Source organism: Apis laboriosa, unplaced genomic scaffold, assembly GCF_014066325.1.
Source record: "Apis laboriosa isolate Shangri-la unplaced genomic scaffold, ASM1406632v1 scaffold56_cov145, whole genome shotgun sequence".
Classification (NCBI taxonomy): domain Eukaryota; kingdom Metazoa; phylum Arthropoda; class Insecta; order Hymenoptera; family Apidae; genus Apis; species Apis laboriosa.
Window position 1 is genome coordinate 1,423,688 of NW_025223765.1, and position 27,361 is coordinate 1,451,048.

General features: G+C 22.8%; 2 protein-coding genes across 2 annotated transcripts in view; one reads left to right on the plus strand and one right to left on the minus strand.

The window, feature by feature from the left end:
- Positions 1-320: 320 nt before the first annotated feature.
- Positions 321-11,317, plus strand: LOC122717686. Its single transcript, XM_043941970.1, has 5 exons — positions 321-523; positions 1,962-2,280; positions 2,705-2,758; positions 8,454-8,611; positions 10,447-11,317. The coding sequence occupies exons 2-5, from the start codon at positions 2,064-2,066 to the stop codon at positions 10,828-10,830; spliced, it is 813 nt and encodes a 270-aa protein (XP_043797905.1). The 5' UTR covers positions 321-523; positions 1,962-2,063; the 3' UTR covers positions 10,831-11,317.
- A 5,366-nt stretch (positions 11,318-16,683) lies between these two features.
- Positions 16,684-27,361, minus strand: part of LOC122717741 (metabotropic glutamate receptor 3-like) — a 75,121-nt gene continuing 64,443 nt past the window's right edge. Inside the window, exons 9-12 of the mRNA XM_043942111.1 lie at positions 26,844-27,167; positions 24,727-25,003; positions 21,184-21,383; positions 16,684-17,193 (exon numbers count right to left, since the gene is read on the minus strand). Coding sequence (XP_043798046.1) covers positions 16,775-17,193; positions 21,184-21,383; positions 24,727-25,003; positions 26,844-27,167 — 1,220 coding nt within the window. The 3' untranslated portion in view covers positions 16,684-16,774. The remainder of the gene's footprint in view (positions 17,194-21,183; positions 21,384-24,726; positions 25,004-26,843; positions 27,168-27,361) is intronic.

Here is a 27,361-nt window from a genome sequence, read left to right on the forward strand (position 1 = left end):
TGTCCCCCAATGCATTTTCTTGGAAATGTCTCTCTGATATATACTTCCCGATATGTTGTAATACTACAAAGGTCGATATCGAACACCGTAACCGTTCGCAACAGGTACGTAGGATACGACTGTAATGGCCGAGAATGTATTCCGGCAGGTATTACGGCAGGCAGCAGGAGGAGGAGCATCGTAGTCTTTCGGCCAAGAAGAGAGAGAGAAAGAAGGAAAAGAGAAGGGGGATCGATGAACGTACGGAGAGGTGGAATTCAGGTGCGAGTCGTAGTTTGCTCCACGATCCTCAGTTTACCGTGACCAGTCGACGCGACGCAGTCCGATATTTACCCTCCGGCACCTCACTCTATTTCTTACTCGCGTTTTCATTTTTGAACATTGTCACGCGTTTCCCAATTCAAAATTAACGAATAATCTTTCGGTATTGTCTTGTTGCGATTACCGAAATGCGAATTGATTCGGCTCGATCTCGACAATTCAGGGTACAACATTATCCACCGATTCGACGAATTTTTAGCAAGTAAGTTGTATGAACACGCATCACCTGTTACGCATCAATCGAATTCAAAGCGCGTTCGATATTCTCGAAGGATCAATCGCTCCGAGAGAATTTTCATAGTCGGAGGATCCAACTCGTTTTGTCGGGGTCCAAGATCACAGGTAGCTACAGCGCATGCGCAAATCCTCGAACGAGAAGCTCGAATCATGATTGATCAATTACAGAAAAATCTTTTTTGAATCGAAAATGGACATATCAGTACGCTAATATTTTTTTTTTTTTTTAACGGTTAAATTTCATCATGTAAAATGAGAATTAAGAATCAATCTCGTTATTGCCGCGAAAACGTTTATTGAAGCGACGCCGCCCTCGAGAACCGGTTCGGTGACATTCCCGTCGATCGTTCAAGCGACTATAACTTTTATCCGTAGACAAATGGTCAAGATACTCGATTCTCAGGATTATTTCAAGATGTTCATCCATGTTACGTTTCTCTTTCGGTCGTCGCCATCAATAGAGTTCGTGCACCCACGTTACGGTACCAGGTACGACCGACCGGTTCCCCTTCCCTTCTTTTTTCTTCGTCCTGACTGCTCTCTCTCTTTCTCTCTCTTTCTTTCCGTCCTTTTCTCTCTCTTTCTCCCTCTCCCTTTTCCTGCGTCCAGCATTACGCCATCCGAGTCGGACGACGATGGATCGAGGTATTCCATTCGGTAGGAACATGGACATCGGAGTGTGGACTCCCGCAAGCGAGTAGAGTGACGTTTTGGAATTTCCACGCGGCGCGGCGTGGCGCGAGGCGATCGAAACTCCACGAGGTCGAATCGGTCGGCGAGCCGACGATCGCGTTTCGAACTGTGGTCGTTCTCCGCGATACCACCGATGAGTCACGCTACGCGTTCGCCTCGTTTCCCTCTCGCGTCTGTAACCACCGATCTTTTCTATCGCGCAATCGAACAAAAATATTACACATGTATACGAAAACACTTATTACTCAACATCGAATGATAAATATATATATATATTTATTAACTTAAATTTTGAAGGTAATATTGTAACATACAACAAAGATATCAAAGTAATGTCAAGTTAGTGATTCATTCAGTTCATTGTGAAGATATGCTTTTGTAATGAAATCTATAAAACGATATACTCCATATTTAAATAATATATGTATGATGTTTATGCTCAAACATTTTAATAATAAATAATATTCTGTTTTAAATGATATTTTGTTTTTTTTATTTATTTCAAATTATAAATATCTAATATGATTAATGTTTAGATTCTACAGTCGAGATCTTATATTGTTTAAAATAATTGTTAAAACATTACTTTCGAAACTTGAGTTTAATACATATTTTTTTGATCGTTCGATACTTTTATTCAAATATTCAAATACTTTCATATATGTGTATATCAGTTTTAGAATTTTCGAAACGCATACTTGCTTTTCCAGGACGAGTATGTTTCCAACTCAAGATGGCTTTTTCGAACATCGTTGACTTCGAATCGTATTCGTCGTAGGAGACGATAGCGCATACCGTGTCACGATACGAGGATGGATTCGACGATGATGACATTGTTCGTCATAGTGCTGTTGGTGATCGGCAGCACGACCGCCGCGTTGAATCACGATGGAGCGAAATGTGGTGAAAAACATTGCTCCACCATCGAGTATTGCAGTAGCTACGATAAAAGTTGCAAACCGTGTTCCTCCATCTGTAACAAAACCGCTCGCAACTATTTGCCCCAAGAGTGCTTCTCCGATTGTCAAGGTGAGCAACGACAATTTTTCTCCTTTGCTTGAAACTCGGTCGAATCGATATGTTTCGGAATCGATCGAGGAAAAAGCCAGGTAACAGCCAGGTCCCTTGCACCTGAATACGAGAGGGTTCGAGTCCGTTGACTTTACACCTGACCACCGTCCCTCCGTCGACTTCCCCACACGCGACCAAGCATGATGACTCATCCGACCTGCCTACCTGCCTACCTGCTTTCTTTTCTTTCCTCGTTCTTGCTTGCTCTCCCTTCTTCTCTTCTTCTTCGCTCTACCTCTCACCCCACTTCTCTCCTTACCATGTGAGCAACCGTCCCTTTTGAAACGTCCCGTTCGAAGTCATTCGAAAATATGTACTTTCGTTGCCGCGGAAAATTTTCCTCATCCTCATCGTTCGTTTTTTTTTTTTTTTTGGATTTCAGTCTATCTTCATGATGAGCGATACGTTCTTCTAAATGAGTACGAGGAGTTGCGAGGTAAGTGAAATTTATTAAATATAAATGATTTGTAGAATGAATATCGATTACATTGGTAAACAAAATTTTTGTTATCTGTTTCACTAATTGGATATTTATCGATATTAAATTTCAATTTGGAATCAAATTTTATTCATATATCACTATAATAGAATAGAATAGTATATAATGGAGTTTTATAAATCTTAATTAAAAATTGTTGAAATTTAAAGTTTCATATTGTTTATAATCTTTCCTTTATTGTCTAAAAAATAAAATGAAAAGAAGTTTCTAAAAAAGAAGATTTCATATTTTAACACAGTTATATTTTAATAAGTTTAGAGACGTCCTTTTTTTAAAATTTTTTCATGTAGTGTTTAAAATTATGATCATTTATCTGCAAGATAAACAAAATATTTTATTGAAATAATATTATTTTTAATAAAATTATAAACATTCAAACATTCCAAACATTCTATTTTTGTTTCATTTTAACATTTTTTAGTGCAAGCGTTAAATGCAAATCTAAATTGTTTACAATTTAATAAATAAGTTGGTCAAAATGAAACACTTTTGTTGAATTGTGAAACTGAAAAAAAATATAGAAAAAAAAAATAATATAATTTATTTTGAATAGAAATCTTAAATAAATTTTTGACTATGAGAAAATAAGATTTAACTAAAAAAAGTATTTACTTATAAAAGAAAACATGATTAAAATTTTGTTTTTGCTAAAATTGTAGCATGAAATGAAATATTCACTTAAAATTATTTAAAATTAATAAAACAAAATCTTTATTTTTTTAAAATAAAAACTATTAATTTATATAAAATAACTAAATATGAATAATATATAATAATATAAATAAAAATATAATATGGAGAATATTAAAATTAAAAAATCTATAAAAAATCAAAGATAAATAATAATAATCACAAATATATAAATTTTTTTTTTATATAATATACAATCAAACAACATTATTGTTTAATCTAATGAATTTAGAAAAAAATAAATATACACTAAAATAAATATTTCCATTTTTCTCTCTATATATGTTCCATTTTACTATAGATACAAACATATAAAGTATTTTAAAAATTAATAATTATTTTTTGAGATAGAAAGTCAATTAACTTCTCAAAGGTTGTATTTATTATCTCTTTCATATGATGATAATTGTTTTCCAAAAGAATACATGTAAATTCGTATCATCATCATATTTTTCATATTTGAATTATATCATTTGAAATACGTTTGGTATCATATGAAAAAAATTATAATCTATATGACACATGAAAATTATTTTATGAGTTATCAGTAAAAATAAAGTAGAAGAGAATTGTATAACCTAATGTTTTATTCATTGCAATAATTTCTCAATAATCAAATTAAAAAAATAGTTATTATGCCATCACTATATTGAAACTTTTACACAATAAATTTTTTACACTCTGATACACAAGAAATAATATCTTCGTATGATCCTAATTAAAAATAAAATATTTCGATGATTTATATCATATGATTTTTTTCATTTACATTTTTTGTTTTCACTTTGGCTAACTTTCTTTATCAATACATATAAGATTATACAATTTATAAATATTAAATTGTAGATCATTCAAAAATTATGTATAATAGAAATAAATAGATTGCATGTTTAGAGATGTTAATAAAATCCAGCATAAAAAAATATAATTAAAATCTTATATAATAAAAAGAAAATAAAAATTTTGTAGACCAATGTTAACAGCGATTTTCAACTTTATCTTGCAACACACACAAATTAATTGATAAAATTCTAAAAAAAAATATATATACTATTGTTCAAAAGTTATATAGAAATAGTTATATAAATAAAAAATCTTTTGCAAATAGTATAAAAATATAATAAATTATAAAAAAATATTATAATAAATATTTAGTGACATTGATAACTATTTTAAGCAAAGGAAAATTTTCTTATATTCATTTAAGATTTTATCGTTTTCTTTTTCGTTTTATTTTATTTTATTATCGAAGAAAATTTGGTTATAATAAATAAATATAATATATAACTTTTTATATTTGAAATTTTTTATTGTTTGTGAATTCTGGATAATAGTGTACATGTAGAGTATTCATGCTATTAATTCTTAACATTTATTTTAATGTAAATTTAAAAAAAAAGAATTGGAAAAGATAAAGATTTCATCCTTTTCTTATACATAATTTGATGACAAGATAAATTTTTTAAATTTATAATGCTATTATATATGAAATGATGATCATGAATTTTAAATTGATTTCTATATTTTTTTTATTTTATAATAAAATAAATTCAGCAATTTGATATGTAGATAAGGCAGCGATTTTTTTTTTATTTCATGATAATATTGATATAAAATTATGTTTGAGTACATAATGTATTAAAATTACTAAAATAACACTATACCAAAAAATGAATTATATTTCTTAAAGTATATATTTGTGAATATTTGTGAATAATTTCTAAAGAAAAATAATATTTTTTTTATTTTTGTTTTAAAGTGGAAGTAAAATATTGAAAAATTTAGAATAAAAATAATAAGTTATTACTTTACTTTATTTACATAAATAAAACATAAAAAATATTGAATATAACTTATTATATTGAACTTCTACATAGTACATTTCTTAATAATAAATTCTTAATAATAAATTCTATAGAAAAAATGAATTTTTTTAACATATTTTAAATATTAACATTTTTTAAAATATTTTTTATATTATATATTATATATGTTTATATATATAATATTTTATGTATAAAATAAATGTATTATATATTTTTCTTCTAATAAATAATAATTTTATTTATATGATAATTTAATATTATAAATAAATTTAACTATATATTCCATATAAAACTTATAGTTAAATATAGTTATAAACTTATAGTTAAATATAGTTATAAAACTTTATCAATAGAAGAATTAGTAGAGCAATATATATATACTAATTTCAGTTCAATTTTTTCAAATAAATAATCTATCAGAAAATAGTAATCTATTAAAAAATATAGAAAATTTTTATATAGTTTTATATAATTTTAAATAGTATTATTAGAATTTACATAAAATAAAATTATTACATATTTTTTACATATTAGTTGAATATTTGAAACTTGTTATAATTGCAAAAAAATCTTGTGATAAGATTTAATGAGTAAAGAAGTAATTACAAGAAATAATTAATAATCGTGAAACAAAATTCTTCTTTCGCGTTTATTACGTCAATTTTATGGAAGTTGTCTTATCATGTCTTTGACGAATCGAAGTCTAATTAAAAATTCGTGAAATTCCATGATTTTGTCACTGAAAATAATCGTAAATTACTTTTCATATTCTTCTTATTTTTCTTTCACTATCGCTCACTCATTAAACTTTATCATATAATAGATTAAACTCTCTTTAAAATCTTGGCAATTGCTACCATAAAATATTAAAAAAAGAATACATGTATTAATTTTAAAAAAAGTTATGATATTGTTATTTTAAATAGCTATCATTGTAAATTTAAAGAAATTTTTCTTATTTATAAAATTATATAAAATTTATAAAATTAAATAAAATTGAGTGAAATTTTTGTCTTGTTTATTTTTTTGAAAAAATATATTATTTGTAGTAAAAAATAATGGGATAAACTTTTTTTATAAAAAAAAAGTTTTTTTGTCGTTTAAAGTTTAAAATAAAAAAGATTGAACTTTATTTTAGAATATAATTTTTTTTTAAGTAAAAAAATTTTTTTTGTTTAATAGAATAATTAATAATTAAATATCAGAAAAGAATAAACAAAGATAAAATATATCGATTTTTGGTTTAAAAATATATGTATTGTTGAAAAAATTATGTTATAAATAAATAATAATAAAAATTAATTTATATTAAATATTAAAAATTCGATATTCTTAATATACTATATGGTTTATTTTAATGTAATAATTCTTTAGGCAGAAATTTTTATTACTTATATAAACACTGTGCTCGTTTCCACTAACGATGTCAGGTCAATTTTGACAACAGAATATTTATAATCGATCTTCAAATTTATTATCGTGAAAATGACTATAATTTTATATCGAAATAATTAACTCATTTGAAATATAATTGCTTATTATATAATTAGATATGTTATTCAAATCTACATGCTTTAAGAAACTTTCAAATTGAAATATATTATTTATACATTACTCAAATAATAAATAGCTTTATTAAAAATTAATAAATATTATAAATAACTTTATTTTTAAATTATTATTTTAAAAATTTGAATTAAATTTATATAAAAAATATTATATATAAAAGTATATTATATATATAAATTTATATATAATATACTATTATATATAATAGTATATTATTTTTTTTTATATTACTTGAAATAAATTCCGCATAATTCAGAATAATTTTGTTTATTTTCGAACAATAGACGAGAATTATCAAGTAATGGCAAATTATAAAATAAATGTTATTTATCTCATAATTGTTTAAAATAATTATTTAAAAAATAAATTTAAGATAATTTAAGATAATTTTAAATTATCTTAAATTATCTTAAATAATTTATTTCAAATTATTTTAAATAATGTCATTTTTCATAAATATCTAATAGATAATCTTAAATTTTAATAGATAATGTTATCAAAATTTATGTAAGTTAATGTGAAATATACATATATTATTTATTATATTTACCATACAATATTTTACGATTATTTTAACATTTATTTATTTTATCAAGTTTAAAATTAAGATATAATTTATTATTCGAAATTATTTAAAAAATTTTAAACAAATTGATATTTTATCAAATAACATATATGATATTTTCAAATAATATTGAAAATAATGATTCAAAATAAATTATTTTAAATACTTTTTATCTTTTATTTCAATTTCAAATAAATTTAGTTAACATATTGGTTGAAAATCGCTGTTCTAAAACAATTTATCTATAGGCGCTGATACATATTGCAATGGAACTACCGATACAAATGATAGGTTTAAATCAATTGCTCATACGACACTATATGAGACATCACTTTACCATTTTATATATATGAACCATTGACTTAACCTCTCAGTGTCATATATATCTCATAAATTATCGTTTCTTTATAAATATTGTTTATTTCATAATTATTTAAAATAATTATCTACAGGAAATATCTATCTAATATAATTTCAAATTATTTTAAATAATGTGATTTTTCATATCATTTTAAATATCTACATTTCTAATAGATAATAGTAATCCTAAAATCCGTCATTCTTTATGCGTCTATATTGACTCAATTTTTTTATCTTATATCTTCATCGAATTAATATCAATAAATATCTAAATATAATTTTCTATATAAGAAATCTTTTACTCACAAGTTAAAATATATGAAGAGTATATGAAAGAGTAAACAGTACAGTAGTATGTACAATGTAGAAAGGACATTTCTAGTAATTCTGAAATAAAAAAAAAAAAAAGAAAGAGAGACAATTTCGTAGAATCTATTTATATAAAAGTATGAATAGAATTATTTATATAAAAAAAATTCCAATTCAACTTTTATTGTTAAATTGTTAAATCTATAATCAATATTTACAACATGTAATCAACATGTAATTAGCGTCTATAGGATATTTAAAAAAGTCGAAAGAGAAATATAAAGTAGAAATATAAAATATTGTAAATCAATAGGAGAAGTTGGAAGATTATGGATTCTAGTCTCGATATCCATCACGATAGCTTGCGTATCGTTTCTGTTGACTCTCTACCTGATATTTGCGAGAAAACTCACACGATGGGAAAAGATGCGAGCTGCTATAGGACGAAGTTTCGCTAGTAAAAAGATAAAGGTGAGTTAGAAACAAGATCTATCATTATCTGGAAAGCGATAATTTGTAAACAAAATTAAAAAATGTATATTAATTTTTTTAACAATCGAATTGTTTTTCTATAATAACTATACTGTAAAAGCAAAAAATACTTATATTGATTAATTAATATATAGTATTTATATTGATAATTAATTTTATCAAAAACATTGAATTTCATTTATTGACAAAACTTTAAAAAATAAATAACATATTTATAGAAGTCTATAAAATAATTTACAAAAAAAAAAAATTAATAAATAAGATGTATTTATAAGATAAAAGTGAAAATAATTCTATAAGAAATAATGAATCGAGAAAAAGGAATGATATTTTTTCATTTGAAACTTTGTTTTCGAGTAAATCAAATTTAAATATTATTAATGTACAAATAAAATTGGTTAATTTTTGATTGAATTCGAATAAACTATTGAAAAGAAGTTATTTTACATATGAAAGTAAATTTATAAAAAATATAAAAAATAAATTTTTTTAAAAATTAAATTTCGAAAAAATATATATATTCAATTATGATATATTCAATTTTGATTTTCTCTAAAAACAAATTATTTAAACAATAAAATTTTATTCTATATTTTTATTCTTATTTTAAAAAATATATATAGAAAAGCATTTATTATTTTTAATTTCTTTATCCTTCTTGTTTAAATTATTAAATTTGTACTTTACTACTTTTTAAAAAAAAAATTAAATAACTAAAATATAAATGCTTATATATACGAAAATATGATAAATTTGTATTATGTTTTATAATGAATAATTAAAACCACTGTTTTCACTTTCAACTTCATGATTTTATCTTTGAAACGCTTTCTCTCACATCACAATTATTTAAAAGAATTATACAAAAGAATTACTACCACTATTTTAGATTTCGAAATTTTGAAGAATTATTATTTTATAGAAATACAAAATTTTCAAATATGAAAGTTGAAATTGAATTTTGAACCAAAAATTACCACTTTTCAAAGAATTATGTTATTAATATAATATTTTATTATATATATATATTTTAAATAAGAAATAAAAATATCTTTTTAAAAGTATTTACTTAACTAATATTAAATATGATAAATTTGAAATAATTTATTATAATATTGATTAAAATATTAGTTGAAATAATTATTTAATTTTACAAATATGCAATAATTTCAATTTCAATTATATATATTTTAATATAAATATAAATTAAATATTTAAATTAAATATTTTTTCTATCATACAATAAAATATATTTTTATTGTCTTCAAGTATTGAAATCTTGTTCAATAGCAATTATAACTATGTATCAATAATTATTTTCAATAAATATTTAATATGTTCGTATTTATAAAAAATAAATAAACTCAATAAAATATTAATATTCACGTAAGTTTATTTATTAATCAAATTATTAAAAAAGTTTATTTTTCAAATAAATTGTTCTTTTTTTACATCTTTTTATTTATTTTCCTTGTGAAATATGATCACCAAAAATAATATTTAAAATAATCAATTCAAAATTTAAAATATATTTCTTTTTTATAATTTTTTTCAATACACTTTTAAAGAATTATTATTAATAATTTCATTTAATTTAATTTAAATAAATATTTATAGAATTGAATATATATAGAAATATCTATTGTTATGTTTATCAATATAATCTTAAAATAAATTAATAAATACTATTTCATTTTAATAAAACGATTTCAATAATAATTTTTATTTTAAATATATCTATTTACCATTGACAATCAAATTACTCGATTAGCGAATCTTTATTATGTTAATTCAACGAATATTTTTCTTTTCAGAGAATGTCGAGCAATAACAGTGACAATAGTGTGAATAAAACCAACAATAATAACAATGATCGTAATAGAGCAACGCTCCAAGATGCGGAATTGGGCACATCAAAGCAAAACGGATTGAAATTAACGATGCCCACAATCAGCGCAAGCGTGGCTCCATCTCGATATTCAGAGAACGAAACCAGACATGGAAACGGAAGTTCAGCCGGAAGTGGGAGCGGTAGCGGGACTGCAGTCAGTAATGTGACTCCAAACACCACCAGCACCTCACTCTCGAGAAGGCATCCAAGCGAGGATACCACTCTCGATTACGCTTATGACAATCCAGCGATGACACCAAGCCCGGAATCCGTCCAGTTAAGAACGAAGCGCGAGAGTTCCTTTTAAATTCGAATCGAAATTGAATCGATTCGTGTGCTCCATTCGGATAATAACTATGACAGTTTATTGAAAAAGCAATCTCCTCACCGATTTTAACGAGCTTGAAGTAGTGTTTAGTAGTGTATAGAGTGGTATATAGTGTAGTAGATATGGACATAAATATATGTGTATAGAATAGACTCTTAGGAACGCGAGAAGAAAACTAGAAGATATGAAGCCACCTGTATATATAAATTAGTGGTGCACTCTACAGGCAAGTTGAGTTATTAGTAGTTACTCAGTTATTAGTGTTATTTGAAGTTATTTGACATATTAATATGGATTCAATAAAATTCAATTTTGATTTCGGTTTCAATATCGCAGAACTTTAGAAACCAATCAATGCTAATTAAAGATGAAATATGAGATTTTTAATTGTACGTAGAAATGTTCGAATTTCTCAAGTTTGCTCGTTGCCTTGATAAAATTTTTTATCCTGCAGTGATAAAACAATGAATAAAAAGAAATTAAAGAAAATAGAAAATAAATACAAGATATATATAGGTACAATATTATTATAATCAATTTAATATCGTTTTAAGTATATTGTGATTAATCTCATTTTCATCAGCAAAATCATACGAGTGATAAACATATTTTTATAAAAAAGAAATCAAAATTATATTTTAATTTATTATATTTGAATGCGAGCAAAAATGCTTCGAATTACCGAATTAGATATATTGAATTGCACAATTGACTGATTCTAAGATTTCCTTATTGCAACCTATTATGGAGATACACGTTGTTAAGGACATTTTGAGGAATTTTTTTCTGTATAGGTCGATCTTGATTTTTGAATTATATGAGTTAATTTTATATGGTATAAAAATATTTTTTATATTATATAATGTTTATACTTTTGTTTTTGCATTTTTGCATTTTTGCATCTAGTATGTATTTCTTACATAAATAATATCTAACTTATCTTAAATCGTTTTTCAATAAATTGTTTTTTTTTTAAACTAGATAAAAATATAATTAGGTATATAGTGAATATATCTAATATATATCTAAAAATTATCTAACTTGCTATATTTGAATAATATATTAAATACAAATTTATTTTTATCAGCAAATCAATCTAAAGACAAAAATATATTTGAAAATAAAACTTTCGCGAATTATTTTTAAAAAATATACTTACAAAAGAAGAATTCTCGATTTCTTAATAAAAATTACCTAATAGTTTATAGTGTGAAAAATATTTTTAACATATAACTTGAGAAAATTGAGACAACTAATCAATTACATTATACGTATAAAAAAAATTGCTGAAAATGTCCTTAATTAATATATTTCAGACTCATTGAAATCAGTGAGGAAATTTACGAGCTTTTCAACAAAATCATCTTTAACTTGTAAATAGAATATTTCTAAGTACTTAATCGCGCTCGTCCGTGCGAAAAATCACGCGACTTCACGCAGATCCTTATCAGCCATTCCGTCCATAATGAAAGGCCTTTCGAGCGAGAGTTGGCCGGTGACTATAACGAGGTCAACCTTCGCATAGGTCAGCGACGGTGCACCGACCGACCGATCGATCGAGGAACAAGCGCCACGCTCAATTCAAATGCTCAACCCTTGAGTTTTTTACTCGTATCGTGTCTTTCGGACAATTGCGCGCGTTTCTCTCTCTCTCTCTCTCTCTCTCTATTTCTTTCTTTTTTATAAATATAGATAATAGATGATATTAAAATTAAAAGTATTTTATATTGATTAAGTATTCGAAAATTGGACTTTAAGTACTTAATGAAATTGATTTTTTATTGAATGTAATTTGAGTTTAGATTTTTCTTTGTACAATAATCCTCAGTTAACGGAATTAGGTTAGAATGTACCAGTTAAAGGTTAAAAATATTTTGAAAATTATTGATGATTTTTAGATTTTTAGATTTATATATAAATCTAAATATAATATTTTAAAAATATTTTCTATAAATAAGAATGGAAAAAAGTATTCATCTTTGTTGTAATATTATATATAATATATATATTTAAAGTTTTTGAAATTGATTGACGAAGCAGTAATTTAAGCAGTTCAAGAAATCTATTATTACAGTTAAAGCTATTGCTTATCAACTGATTGTCATTTGTCCATTTTCAGGAGTGAATTGATATCATTATTTTATAGTTATTTTTAATAATTATTTTTATTTTTTAGATTATATAAAAAAATTTATGAATTTTATTGTTATTGTGAATGAAAAGATATATCAAAATCGCCAAGTAAAAATTATGAACAAATTATTATTTATAAAAATATCTTTTTCTTAATTTGCAGGGAAATTTGTGAATCTATGTCGATTAAATGCATTTATTTATATCTACTGCGTTGTTTTCTTGGATCGACTTTAGAGACACATATATGGTTTAAAAAATTGAAGTTTCAATTTCAGAAATTAATAGATATAACTTTACGAAGAGTTAAATGGACAGAAAGTGCAGTTAACCAGATACTATCGAATATAGAAAATAATAAATGAAAAAAAGAAGTTTAAGAATCAAAATAAATTGTATATTTCATAGTAAAAAAAAGTTTAAGAATCAAAATAATATTGTATGTTTCGTAGTTATATGTTATATAATGGAAATCTTCTTTGATAGAAATGAATAACAAGCATTTATACTCTGATTAGTGATTAACTTAATCAGTATTGAAATATTAGTATTCCAGGAACTAGTTACAAGTATTTTTATAAATGAAATTATGAAAGTGATTAGCTATGAGTTTCTATAATGTTGTAATAATAGTTTTATGACTTTTAATTTTTCTTATAATCAAAAGTGTTATGTGATTTTGAAATATATATATCTGATTTTGAAATATATATATATATATATATATATTTTGAAATATAAAATCTGGATACAGTTTAGTGCCTTTTCTACAGTGACTAGTGATTTCGATGTTTCGCAAATTTTTCTTATAAATCAGAAATATCAAATGATATCAGAAATATATTTCTTATATATCAGAAATATTTTAATTATAAAAAGTGCTAGATCATTTCGTGTTATCAATTTTTATTTTTATACATGATAAAATATATCAAGAGGATGCCTTAGCGAGCCTTAGAAAAGAAAGATATGTGAATTTACAAATTATGGGTTTATGAGTTTCGAAGTGCAATGTTTATGTTTGAACATTTGAAAGTGAATGTTGAATAGAGAATGATTTGAATATTTGAAGATGAATGTTAAGAATATAGAATTGCTAGAATAGAAACAAAATATCTAAAAAGAATGTCTAAAAAGAAGGCGTTTTAATAATTAATGGAAAGTATCGATATCATCAAAAATCTAATTCAATTTTTGAATCCAAAATAAATTATCTCATATTTTTCTTCCATTTTTAAAATTCAGAAGTAAAAAATTAAATGAAATTAGAAACATTTATATAAATTTATAATTTATTTGTGATTTTTTAAAATGCAATTTTTAAATATTCGAAGATAAATATTAAATTAAGATGTTATAATAAATTATAGTTGATATAAGCAAACTTGCTAGAAAAATTTATTTTATGCAAAGAAACTAGTTGCTTAGTTATTGGTTTTTTTATCCGTTATTCTTTCATTTTCTAAATAATTTGAGTAGTTCATTAATTATATTACTTTCTCTTATTCTTATTACTAAGTATATCTTATTACTAAGTTTAAAACTATCAATTTTAAAATAAATTAAACATTTAAGATCTGAAATAAGGAATTATTATCTAGTTGTTTATTATCAAATATATTATTCAGTTTGATTTTATTCTAAAATAGTAAAGTTGTTATCGACTTTGTTACAACAATATTTTTTAGAAAAGAATGGAATATATCCTGTCACTAAGCAATTTTTAATATATAAAGATTTATGGCTTATTTTACATTATTATTATGGCGTATTTTCACAGATTTTTTACTTTATGAGCTTTTTCAGATAACTTCAAATAAAGAAAAATAAATTATTAATTTTGAATAAGAAAACAATTTCTTATTTCAGATCAAAACTGTCTTATTTTCTTTCATTTTTTCTATAAAGGAAATTTTTTTAAAAATATTGCATATAGAAATAAAGTGATGAAAAATGGAAGAAGATGTCTTCATAGTAAAAAAAAGATAATTGAAAGAAGATATCTAAGATTTTTTAATTTTAAATTTCAAAATATTTACAGGATCTTGAATCTTCTTCTTCTTACTACTATAATCATTAGACTACTAATTTATATACTTAATAATTATGTACTTAATAATTGATAAATTCAAGAGAGATTCTACATTAACCGAAAGAAAGAGAAACAGAGAGAGAAAGAATTCATTCGTGAGGTGAACCTCGCTACCTTAGGATAATAAGTCCCGTACAACAATCGTTATAATCTTGTCTCGTTCAGCGTTTCGATCTTCCTCGTCGTAGATATTATCGTAGATTATATAATCATCGACGACGAGAAATCGATGTCTTCCAACGAAACGATACATCATTTCTGTTCGAGTCAAAAAAAAAAAAAAAAAAGAAAACGTTCATTTGTATTGTTTGCAGATATTTTTAGTTTTAAGATGTTTTTCGTTATTAAATAAATGCAAGTGTGCACATGAGATTTACACCTTTAATGTGATTTTATTTTCTCTCTTTATTACACATTGTATTTTATCAATAGAAATAGGTAAAAAAAAATTGGGAAAAGAAAAAAAAAGGTAGATGTAGTTACGATTAAAATTGTTTCTGCTTTGGATTAGATTGATAAGAAAAATAATTGATTTTTTAGTTATAAATTATTAAATTTATATTAATTTATAACGAACAGAATATTTTAAATTATTAAAATTTTTATGAATACTTTGATTTAATATTATGATTTGATAAAAATGACAAAATGACAATATTTTAATTATCATTTTAAAAAAAATTACAAAATTTGTCTTTATTATTTCTTCCATATTTAAAGTTTTTAATAACAAATAAGTTTTAAAATTCTTTATTATTAATTAAACGTGACAGATGTTTCATTTAAATGAAAACAATTAAATACATATCTCAGAAAAAATTCTAATTATAAGAAAAATGTTTTTATAAAAATTATTTGTATACATTATATGATTAATTTTTATATAGAATTTAACATGTAAAAAATATTTCATTTTAATTTTTGAATGCAATTATTTTTTAAATTAAAGGTAATTTTAAAAAACTGTTTGAAATAGAATTATTTTAAAAAAGATATTTTATAATAATCACAAATGTATAAATTTTTTTTCTAATGGTAATTCTTTAAATGGATTATTAAAAAATCTGATTGCCAAGTAAATTTTTTAATAATTTTTTTTTTAAATAAAAAACAACCATTATTCATTAATATTTTAATATCCATTGTCATTTTCTTAATTATTATCGATCTATACTTTTTTGTAAAAAAATAAATTGCATTAATTAGTGAAAAAAAATTATATGATTCCATTTAAAAAAATATATGCACATTCATATATGATCTTTATATATCTATTTATAAAAAAATTAATGTTTATACTAATATTTAATTAATATTTATACTTATATGTTTTTACGTTTAAATATATTCATAAAACTTTTTTCTTTTTATAATTTCAGTTTCATTTCTATAGTTTTTATTTAAACAAAGCATTCTGTATTTCTATTATTATCTATTCTATACAAAATTCTATTAATATAATATTAAATATGATTAATTATAATTAATATTATTATAATTTTATACTTTTTTTTTTTTATTCTTTTAATCTCAAATTATTTATTGAGATCTTCAGATGCTAACTTATGATATTTGGATTTTTTATAAAGTTCCAATCTTGATAATAATACAAAATTGCAAGAAACGCATTTTTTTATTTAAAATTATCATTTTTTCAGAAACAATATTATTTTATATACTTATCTAAAATCTAGCCTATTACAGAGAAATTTTATTAAATCGGAAATGATCGGCAAAAGATAACGATTTCGATCGATCACGGTCGATAATGAAGAGCGAGGCAGATGGCAGTTCTGGCGTGATTGGCGTACAAGGCGTTGTTGGATAAGACGAACATGTATGTCTGGCCATTACTAATTCCTTTGTGTTTTTTTCAGGCTTGGTCAACACTACGTAGACTTTTGGAAGAAATAAGCAAATCAATTGCACCAATCCATTCAGTGACAGTGAAAGAGCCAATGTGATTACTTTAACGACATTCTTAGTTGATGTCAGGTATAAAGGCACAAATGCCAACCATAATATGATTGTTGCATAATTTGCGAACGCGATACATCGTGTCTCATTGAAGCCATCCGGACATTTTCTTGTCTTGATTGCATAGAACGTGGACGCAACTGAAACAATAGAGAAAACAAAAAAAAATGAAATAAACAGTAAAATAAATTATACATGATAAAGTATATAAGTATATAATATTAAAATAAACGAATCAAAGTAATGAACAAAATGTTATTCATATAATAAAATGTATCGGTTGCAACTACATTCAATTATTAAATGTTAGAAATTACGAAATTATTTAATATTATTTTTTCAATGATTTTATAAATGTTTCAACAATAGATTAAATTGTTTTATTTTAATCTAGTAGATTTGATATATCTATATACAATTGTTTTATATTAATAACAACAATAATTTTATATCAAATTGGAATAAAAAAATATTAATTATTTATAACTTGCTCTTAATTTTATTCATTATTTTTCATTTTTATTCATATTTTTATTGATAATAAATATTACTATAATCCTATATTATAATGAATAAATTAATATTCTTTTTTTTATTAAAATATTTTAAAATTGAAAATATAATATTCATTGCATCGATCATATGCATTTTTTTATTAATTCAAATTATCGCGTTTGAAGTCTACACATAATGAATTCTTATCAATATAAAAATATAAAAAAATAATTAAATGGATTGAAATCTAATTAGATTTGTGAAACTTAATTCAAAATTCTCGAAATTCAGAATGCTAATTCTTTTCTGTTTCTTTTCTTTTTTTTTATGTAATAAAAAAATTTTTATTTTTGAAAATTTTCAAATTCAGATTTATAACTAGCTAATAATAACAGTAGTCATCTTCTTAGCTTGCAAAAAAGTTTTTATTTTTATATTTTGTAATTTTTTGCATAGAAACTATTAGAATATAAAATCAATTTATTATTTAAATAAAAATTAATTCAGATTTTCATAAATTGTAAAGAATTATATAAATTATTCTTTATTCAGTTTAAAGTTTCGAATTATAAAAATATTATGAACAATTATTATGAGCAAAAAGTTTTAAAATTAAAACTTCTTAAACTTTGAAAACTTTTAAGATTTCACATCAATAAAAATTATTTCTAAAATGAATCGTTTTACTTTGTCTCTTCGTCTAATACTTATATTACATATAGCTCAATAAATAAGTTTTAAATGATATTTTTTTGCATAACAATTTTTGTTTTTTTTTTGTATCTAAAATAATAATAACCGAATAATCAAAAATTGGACATAAATATATTAACACCCTATATACGACAAAAACTTTCATGTATTATATCCTGATATTAATAACAGTTACTGTAAGGTAAATATGGGACAATATGAGGTAAAATGAGAAAATGTTGTTTACAAACAATTTAAATAATACAGTACTTTCGTGATCGTATCAGTGGGTATAAGTATAAGAAAGAGCATTAGTTATCGAATATCTGTGTTAGAGAACATACGTCTTACGAATTATGATATTATTATAATTTTGTATTTTCAAAAGAAGAATATAAATAGAAATTTAAAAAACTAAAAGTTTGCGTTAATGCCAGTTTTTTTTTTATATATTTTGTTTCATCAAAAGAGGTGAGTTAGCCTTCTTTCATACTGGATTTGTGTGCATTTTACACAATTTTTTCACACGATAATTTATATGCGATATATAATAAAGAATATAATATTTATATTTGATGAAATAATAAATATTCAATGAAAAAGTATCGATATTTTAAATTATTAATATAATTTCGTGAAAAAAAAGTTGTATAACAAAGCAAACAGTCTCAAAATTCATTTCAATTTTTATCAGTTTATTGTTTTTATAGATGTTTTTATATCATTAATAAATAGAAAAATAAATATATTTTTCTTTTTTTCTTTTGGAAAAATTTAATCGAAAAGATACTAAAAAATTTTTTCACAATTGAACTCAAACTTTGAAACAAATTGAATGATAAATCTTCCTCTTCAACAATTTTATTATTATTATTATAATAATAATAAATAATAATAAATTTGTTACATGATTTTTTTTTTGATTTCAATTATTGAACTTTCAAGGTTATAAAAGTTTCAAACAATAACAAAATTTAACAATAATTTTAACAAATTCTAATAAATGAAAATTGACATCTGAAAAATCATGAAAATCACTAACTCAAAAAAAAAAAAAAAATAAAATTAATTTTGATTATCTCTACATATAATAGGATAATCCTTAATTGTATGTATTCACTCTTCGTAATTGAACTTTGAATTATAATTTGAATATAACTCAAAATTTAATAAATAATAAAATTAATAAATTCTAATAAAATATAGCAAAATAATAATAATAAAATATAACCAATAAATTGACATTTGAAAAATCATGAAAATCATTGATTAAAAAAAAAAATTTTTTTTAATTTCGATTATCATTAATACAACTTCTTGATTATACGATTTTCTTAAAAACAAAGATTTAAGCGGAGAAAAGAAAATAAAATCTTATTATTTCTTATTTTTTGTTTATTTTCACATATAAAATAATTTTCCGTCGATATTTGATAAATTTTCGAAAACAATTGATTTATTCGAAAACGAAGCTTTAAATCCAAAATTTTTATTTTTTCTTTTCTACTTATTATTTCACATAAAATCATTTAATCGCATTATTAGAGATCATCTTGTCATTCTATCAACGTAAATATTGAATATATAAATATAAGATGTTTTTCATCTTATAATAAATTTTATTTTTCACATCAAGATACGTAAAAAATTTAGCTATTTAAAAAAAAGTTATTCTTTCTATCTCAATTTTTGGAATATGAAGACAAATATATATTTACTATAAAAATGTTTTAATAGAATGTTTTAAAAGAATATATGTATAATATATTTAATTTTGTTAATATTATTCTTTATGTCTCACTTTATTGCCTCTTTATTGTCTTAAATGAACTTTTTATCGAAGCTTTCGAATATAAATTTTTTTTGGAATTCCGATATTTCGTAGACATTGCAATTCATTTCATTAGAAATCGAAATATATATATATTTTGTGTATTTATAAATTTTGTATAAATATACATTGTTAGCATATAATGTCGTTATATTAATAGTGTATCTTTTAATTTATGATGAATTAATGGCAGATTTGGACAAATGTTAATTACTAGCTGATAAATAAATTTCTTTATTTTGATTTTATGTATATTATATGGTTAAATAAAAAATTAAAGAATTGATTATTTGAGAAAATATTTTTTTATATCTTTTTTATATTTTTTTTTATATCTTAATTGAAAATTTATTCTTTATTTCTTAAATAATATTCAATATAAATATTAAACTAAATGATTTTATTAACAATAATATATAATAATAATTGTACTAAGTGTTTTAATAACAAATATTAATAACAAATCTTAATAAAGAATTATTAAAAATTGATTATATAAATAATAATTTTTTCTTGAATATTTTAAAGTTTATTTATTAGAATATCTGCAATAATATTTTTTTGTAATATAAATTTATATATATATATATAAATTTAAAATTATTAAAGATAAAGTTATTTTCATTGAAGTTAATGATCTTTACCGTTTTTTGTTGTAAAACAAAATAAAAAATTGAAATTATCTTTAAAATTTCACAATTTTAAACGATTTTATCATCGTTTAACCCTTTCAAATATTATAAGACATCAAAGAAACTATTACTTAATACTTTGAAAGGTTGAATGATTATTAAATAAAATAAAATATTATCAAGTGCTTTGAGTTTTTTGTTTTTTATTACTAAAAAATTTTGAAAAATTCTTCAACAAATTTTAATTTTTTTTTTTAATTTAGAATAATTTTAATTTAAAAAAAAACTAAACAATGTGTCAATTTCACTGAAGAAGTTGAAACATTTTTTAAAATAAACTCCAATCATTTTTCTTGGGATTCTTTTGTCATTTTGTCTTTTTTTTTTTGAATTCTGAAATCCATTTCTGAATTTTTCGTTGCTTTATCATATATTTTAAATAAAAAATGCATTGAATGCTAAAGTATTATTGTACTTACCGGTCAACAAGAATGGATAGAATAAACCAATCACGTAAGAACCGTTCTCAGAACCTCGACAAATTCTGACATTCGCAGATCTTCTAGAATACGAGTGTTCGACAGCTGGTAGTTCCTTCAGTAACCAACCCGCATCGAATACGATTTCGATCAGAATTAAGATCGATGCGATCATTAATTGAGATCGTGGGCTGGTAAAGCTGTGAATATATTATTATACGTTATTCAGAATTAATGTCTAAAAAATAATTTCTAAAAATATGGAAACATTCATTAACTAGTTAACTCAGATTCTTAAGGTAATTTCAAGCAATATTTTTCTTTGTAAAAATTTTCGTTACAATTTTGTTAACAAAAAACACTAACCAATCACAAAGCGCATAGCCTAATCGAATCGATAGTGTTGGCTACGAACCACTAATCGAACTCGAACAAGTTTAAGCAACATGAAGAAAATATGTTGAATATAACCGGTTAAATATTTTTTTATCAATAAATAAATTATATCGAATTATATCATGAACATAATAAATAAATAAACTAATAAATAAATAAACTATAATATTCAATATATTTTCGTGCTCGATAAACATTTTATAATCAATATTATTGTTTTGTTAACAAGTCATTAACAAACAACTGTAACGAAAATTTCTGCAAAATGTTGCTTAAAATTATTTCAGGAATGTCTAATTAAGAAATGTTCTCATATTTTTAAGATAGCCTATATATTATTATTATTAAGGAACATTATTCAATTGATGAGATTGAATAATTAATTCTATTAATTATTACTTTTTATATTTTCATTTTTTTATAATTATTTTTATTATTATATATACTATATATAATTAATAAATATATATTATTTTTTTTATTACTATATATACTAATTTACCAATTTTATATTATTTCTCTTATTTTTGATAATATTGTTATGAATAATTAGTAATAATATATCTAACATGAAATTCATTTATTCTGTAAATTGAGATACTAGAAAAGAAGATTTTCGGAATTATTGACATAAGAAGAAATTTTATAATATAATTAATAAATGATAAATAAATATAATTAATAAATTAATAAATGATAAATAAATATAATTAATAAATGACAAAATTAATAATTTTGTTGTTATATTTATAATTTTTATAATTTTATTTAATATTATATTAATTTAGTTCGAAAATATATAAAAAATTGGTTATACGAAAGTATAAGCTAAAAAAAGTTATTGAAAGTTTGACTTTAAAAGATAAACAAAGAAGAAAAATAAAGGAAAAAAAATATCATCTGTTTAAAATCAATTATTTTATTATATAATAATAAATTTTAACAAATAATAATTAATAATTGAAAAAAATTCATAATAAATGATAATGATATAATAATATTACAATTAATGAATAATAGATATTAGAATATCATTAAATATGTTTTAAAGCTAATTATTCAATTGAAAGACATAATATGTATTGTCTTCGAAATATTAACTGCATTCTTTTTCAAGAGTCAAATTATGAAAGTCGTGAAGAACATTTCTACCACGTAATCTAATATAAATATAATTGTTTATAATATATATTATGTTTATGATTTTATCGAAATTTAAATGTTTATAATATAAAAATTTTATAATCTGGAATTATTATATAGAATATATTATTATATAGAATGTTTTATTTAAATCGATTTATTCTCATATATTTCGAAAATCGATGATAATAAGATAAGGAAAGGATTAAAAAAAGAATATCATTTTGTGTATTTTTCTTTGTCTTTCATATAGTAAATTTTACAATATTGAATGTTAAAATACATTTCAAATTAATAATAGATTTTTTGCACAAGTGACTTATTAATAATTTAAAAAAAAATGATTAGCTATATTGATTTATGAAATAATATATATTGAAAAATTATAATTATAATTTTATATAAAAAAAAATTAATGTAAATATATTTTTCTTGTTTCAATCTGAAAAAAATTTCTTATTCAAAATTTCTTAATCAAATAATATATTAAATTCAATTTTTGTAAAAAGTTTCGAAAAATATTTTTCAATGTTATCAATGCTATCAATAATCTATTTAAATGAGACATTTTGTATAAATAAATATAAAAAAAAATCATACACATTTAAAAGTTCTTATGATTTATTAAAAATTTTAGGCGATCTAATATTGGACTGCAATTTAAATTGAGAAACACTGTCTTGTTATCTTACAATATGAAAGAAACAATATTTGTTTGTTTATTTAAAAATTATTTCAATTACTTTTTTATTTCCTTTGATCGATAAAATTATCACAAATGTATTAGATAATTACATTATTTAATTAAAAATTTAATTATTATTACTCATTTATATTTATTATTATTATTATAATTTTTTTCTAATTAACATTTTGTATCAAAATCATCTTACAAAATCAAAAATTTTATTTTAATGTGAAATAAATAAAGAAATAGAACAAGACAGTGTTATTTGAATTTTTAAATATTCATTAATATTCGTTCATTAATATATTTATAAATCTATTCCATTTCTAGAAAATAGAATTTATAAAGCAAAGATTAGAATAGGTATTATTGTATTATTTATCATTATTTTATTATTATTCATTTATTTTTTTTTATATTACAATTTATTTTTATGTAATAATAGAAATAATTCATTTTGAACAGACAGTTTTTTCTTTTTTTAATTTTTTTAATTTTCTTTCGTCTTCTTTTTAATAATTTTTCAAGTTATACTAACTTTTAATATTTTTAATTTTTGGTAATTTATATATATACATTTATGGTCTATATTTATGATATACATATATTTTCGAGTTATATAGCATATTAATATATTCGTGATATTAGAGGCTAAAACAAAATTATTATTCAAAATTCAAAAATTATTATACAAAAATATTAATTGAAGTGTTAATTTATTTATCAAGTTATAAATTTGTATCAGATGAAAATAAGATAGTGAGAGTGAAATCATTCAATCATTCAATCATTCTATTATTCTATCATCTATCATTCTATCATTTTATCACTGCAATCTGAATTCTATCTATTCACTTCATCTAACGCGATTTAAACTGATTATAAATAATAAATAAATCTCAATCGGATGAAATTTTATTCTTTTAGACACAAAGTTTTATAGATATTTTTTCAATTGCTTTTTAAATTGATAGAATTTGAAAAGTAGATTCTAAAAACAATTTTAAAATTTATAGTTAAAAATTATAAATGTTTAAATATAATTCAATATTTTAGACCTAGATCTAGATCTTTTTTCATTTTTTAAATAAAAAATTCATTTCATTTTTTTCATTTAATAAATAAAAATTTAATTAGTCATTTCAATCATAAATGAGAAAAAAAATGAATATCCGAAATATTTGAAAAATTTATAGAACCATACCAATGGAATATTAGTTCTATTCTATTTAAAAAATGATCGATATTTTTTATCAAAAATTTTATTGTCATCAATCGAACAATGTTGATAAATTTCGAAATCGAAATCTCTTTACCGTCGTGGACTTCGTCCAGGATCGTTGAATATTCTATGAATCCTGTTGATCTTAGTCGTGAGTGCAGCGTAGCAAACCGTGTAACAAAATCCAATTCCAAAACGAACTATGGCGCAACTCTTGACACTAGGCTTAGTCACGACGGCGAACGTCATTGAGAAGCATCCAAACGCGCCGAGCAACAGCAAGAAGGATAATTCTCTGCCAGACGCTTTGATCATTGGAGTCTCGCGGTAAATCCAAAACACCGAACAAACGAACATGGTTAGACCTATACCTGTAACGCAATTTTGAGATTCTCTAAATCGTTGGCTGCTTCAGTAATAATATAACCTTAATTAAATATCAACATAACCTTAATTCGATTTTCAGCAGAATTATGCGTTTATTGCCATTTTGAGGGAATTAAAGTAAAGAAAAAATAGTAGTAAAAATAGAAAAATAGTAGTAAAAGAAAAAATATAATGTTAAGTTAATAAATTAAAAATTAGCAATGTTATGATGAACGATAATAAAATTACGACTAATGTGCTTTGCGATTTTTCATATTTGGACTTTCCATATTTTTTATCACGCTTGGATTAAGTTAGATTAAAACACAAAATCGCTTATTATTGTACTATTACTTAAGTTTGTGTTTTAATTAAAACATTTTATTTATAAGAGAAGATTGATAAGAAATCAATTATTTAAAAAATAAAGAAAGTTTTCTTCACAATATTTATTTTATACATGTTATGAGACAAACTTTATATGTGTATTGTTTGTCTATGAGAAAATGACAGAGGAATAATGAAAATATCTTTTCTAATCATACTATAATCTATTCATTGAATCGAGTCACCAGTTGTAAACATAATATTTATGTATTGTATTATGTATTAATATAAATGTACTTATATAGTAAAATTCTCATAGATTATGAGAGCATATTTTGTCAATAGTTAATATTCTCCTAACAGAATGAATTTATGCCAAAACTTGAAAATCATTGTCATAACATCATTTTTTTTTTCCAATTATATTTAATATATTCATTTATTTTCTTCAAGCTTTCTTCAATATACTTTATATATATAACTGTTTCGATCAATTATGAAAATACGTGTGACACAAAGTATTTTTTACTTAGCATAGTAGTTGAATAACGCGATATGCTATCACTTTTACTATTAAAAGACTCGATTCTTTGAATTTCTGAGAAAAATATGTGATGTCATATTATTACTATTATTACTATTTTGTTATTAGACATATAGGCAAATTTTCATATCATGTCACGTCATGTTATTCTCACTACCACTATTATATTAGACAGAGATACATCACGTGATCAGTTTCGTTAAAACCAAGTATCGCATCTTATCTGCCTAATGTATCGGCAATGGAGATAATATGACTATCCAATCTTCTTCTCGAACAGTTGTTTATAAATAATCAAAGATTATGAATCTGGCTTTCCATCTCTTACATTTTTTCCTCAAGAAGTTGCACGACTCTTATTTACCCGATTCTTATATCACGAACAAACTATTACGTATAATCACTAAAACAAATAGTAAAGTATAATTAGAAATGATTAAAAAAATATTATGTAATCTGTTAATAATATAATAAGACTCGTGTGACTGGAGTTTCAAGTTCTGCAACTGGTAATTCGTAACTTTTCTCCCTACTCCTTGAAGCATGAAAAAAGAGTAGAAAGAAGATTAACTTATATAATTGTAAATGTATATTCACAATTACGTAAAATTAATGTATGTGGTTCTTCTTTCCATTCCTATATTCCTCCTATCATGAAGAAAAATGGAAAAGGCTAAGAATAAATATTATTATGTTTATATTTATATTTATAGTTTATATATTTGCATTTATATGAAGTAAAGCACGATAGGAGAATATAAATAATCCATGAGAAAATTAGCATACTATAGAAGTAAAGCAACAACGGGAAAGAAATTGTCCTGTTTTAAAGATATGATATTATTCTTCTACATTATTCTATATTATTCTATATTTCGAACAAACAAAAAAAAGCACAATTGATTCGTCAGTTAGCTAGACGTGATGTATTAAATAAAAAGAAAAGACAGGTTAAATTCTCTGCCTGAGATTACCGGAAACGGCTATTATTATCGCAACAATCGCCCAGGGATTCGAATATTCAACGAATTCTTCGGGAATAGGATCGCATCCGGTTCCATTCTCGGTCGGTATCGTACCCAGTGCGCAGTCCTTGCACGTCTGTTCGTTCACTTTGTACTGATAGAGGCCGCAACTCTGGCATGTCCAACAGCAAGGATCTTCCTTCTTTGGATACATGATGCGATTCGAACTGCATGGATGGGAACATGAAGAAGTAGGGAACTCGGTCGCTTGTTCGCCACGAAATCGCAATTTGTCTCGATCCAGTTGTAATATCGGTTGTTCTCTTTCATTCACTGTGTGATGAACATAAGAAAATACATACTATCCCTAATAAATTAAATATTTTATTTTAAAAAAATATATTTAAAAACGCGAAATTCATTAGGTATATTGTAATTTTTGAAATGTAAAATGATATGGTGTAAATATAAAACACATAAAGTATAGTATGATATAAAGCAAATACAAAAAAGAATATCTTAAATTT

Bases quoted from the DNA above. Each gene is read 5' to 3' on its own strand.
- LOC122717686 (XM_043941970.1), top strand. From the start codon at position 2,064: ATGGATTCGACGATGATGACATTGTTCGTCATAGTGCTGTTGGTGATC. The intron at 2,759-8,453 runs GTAAGTGAAATT...GTAAATCAATAG, and splicing joins TGAGTACGAGGAGTTGCGAG to GAGAAGTTGGAAGATTATGG. The intron at 8,612-10,446 runs GTGAGTTAGAAA...TTTTCTTTTCAG, and splicing joins TCGCTAGTAAAAAGATAAAG to AGAATGTCGAGCAATAACAG.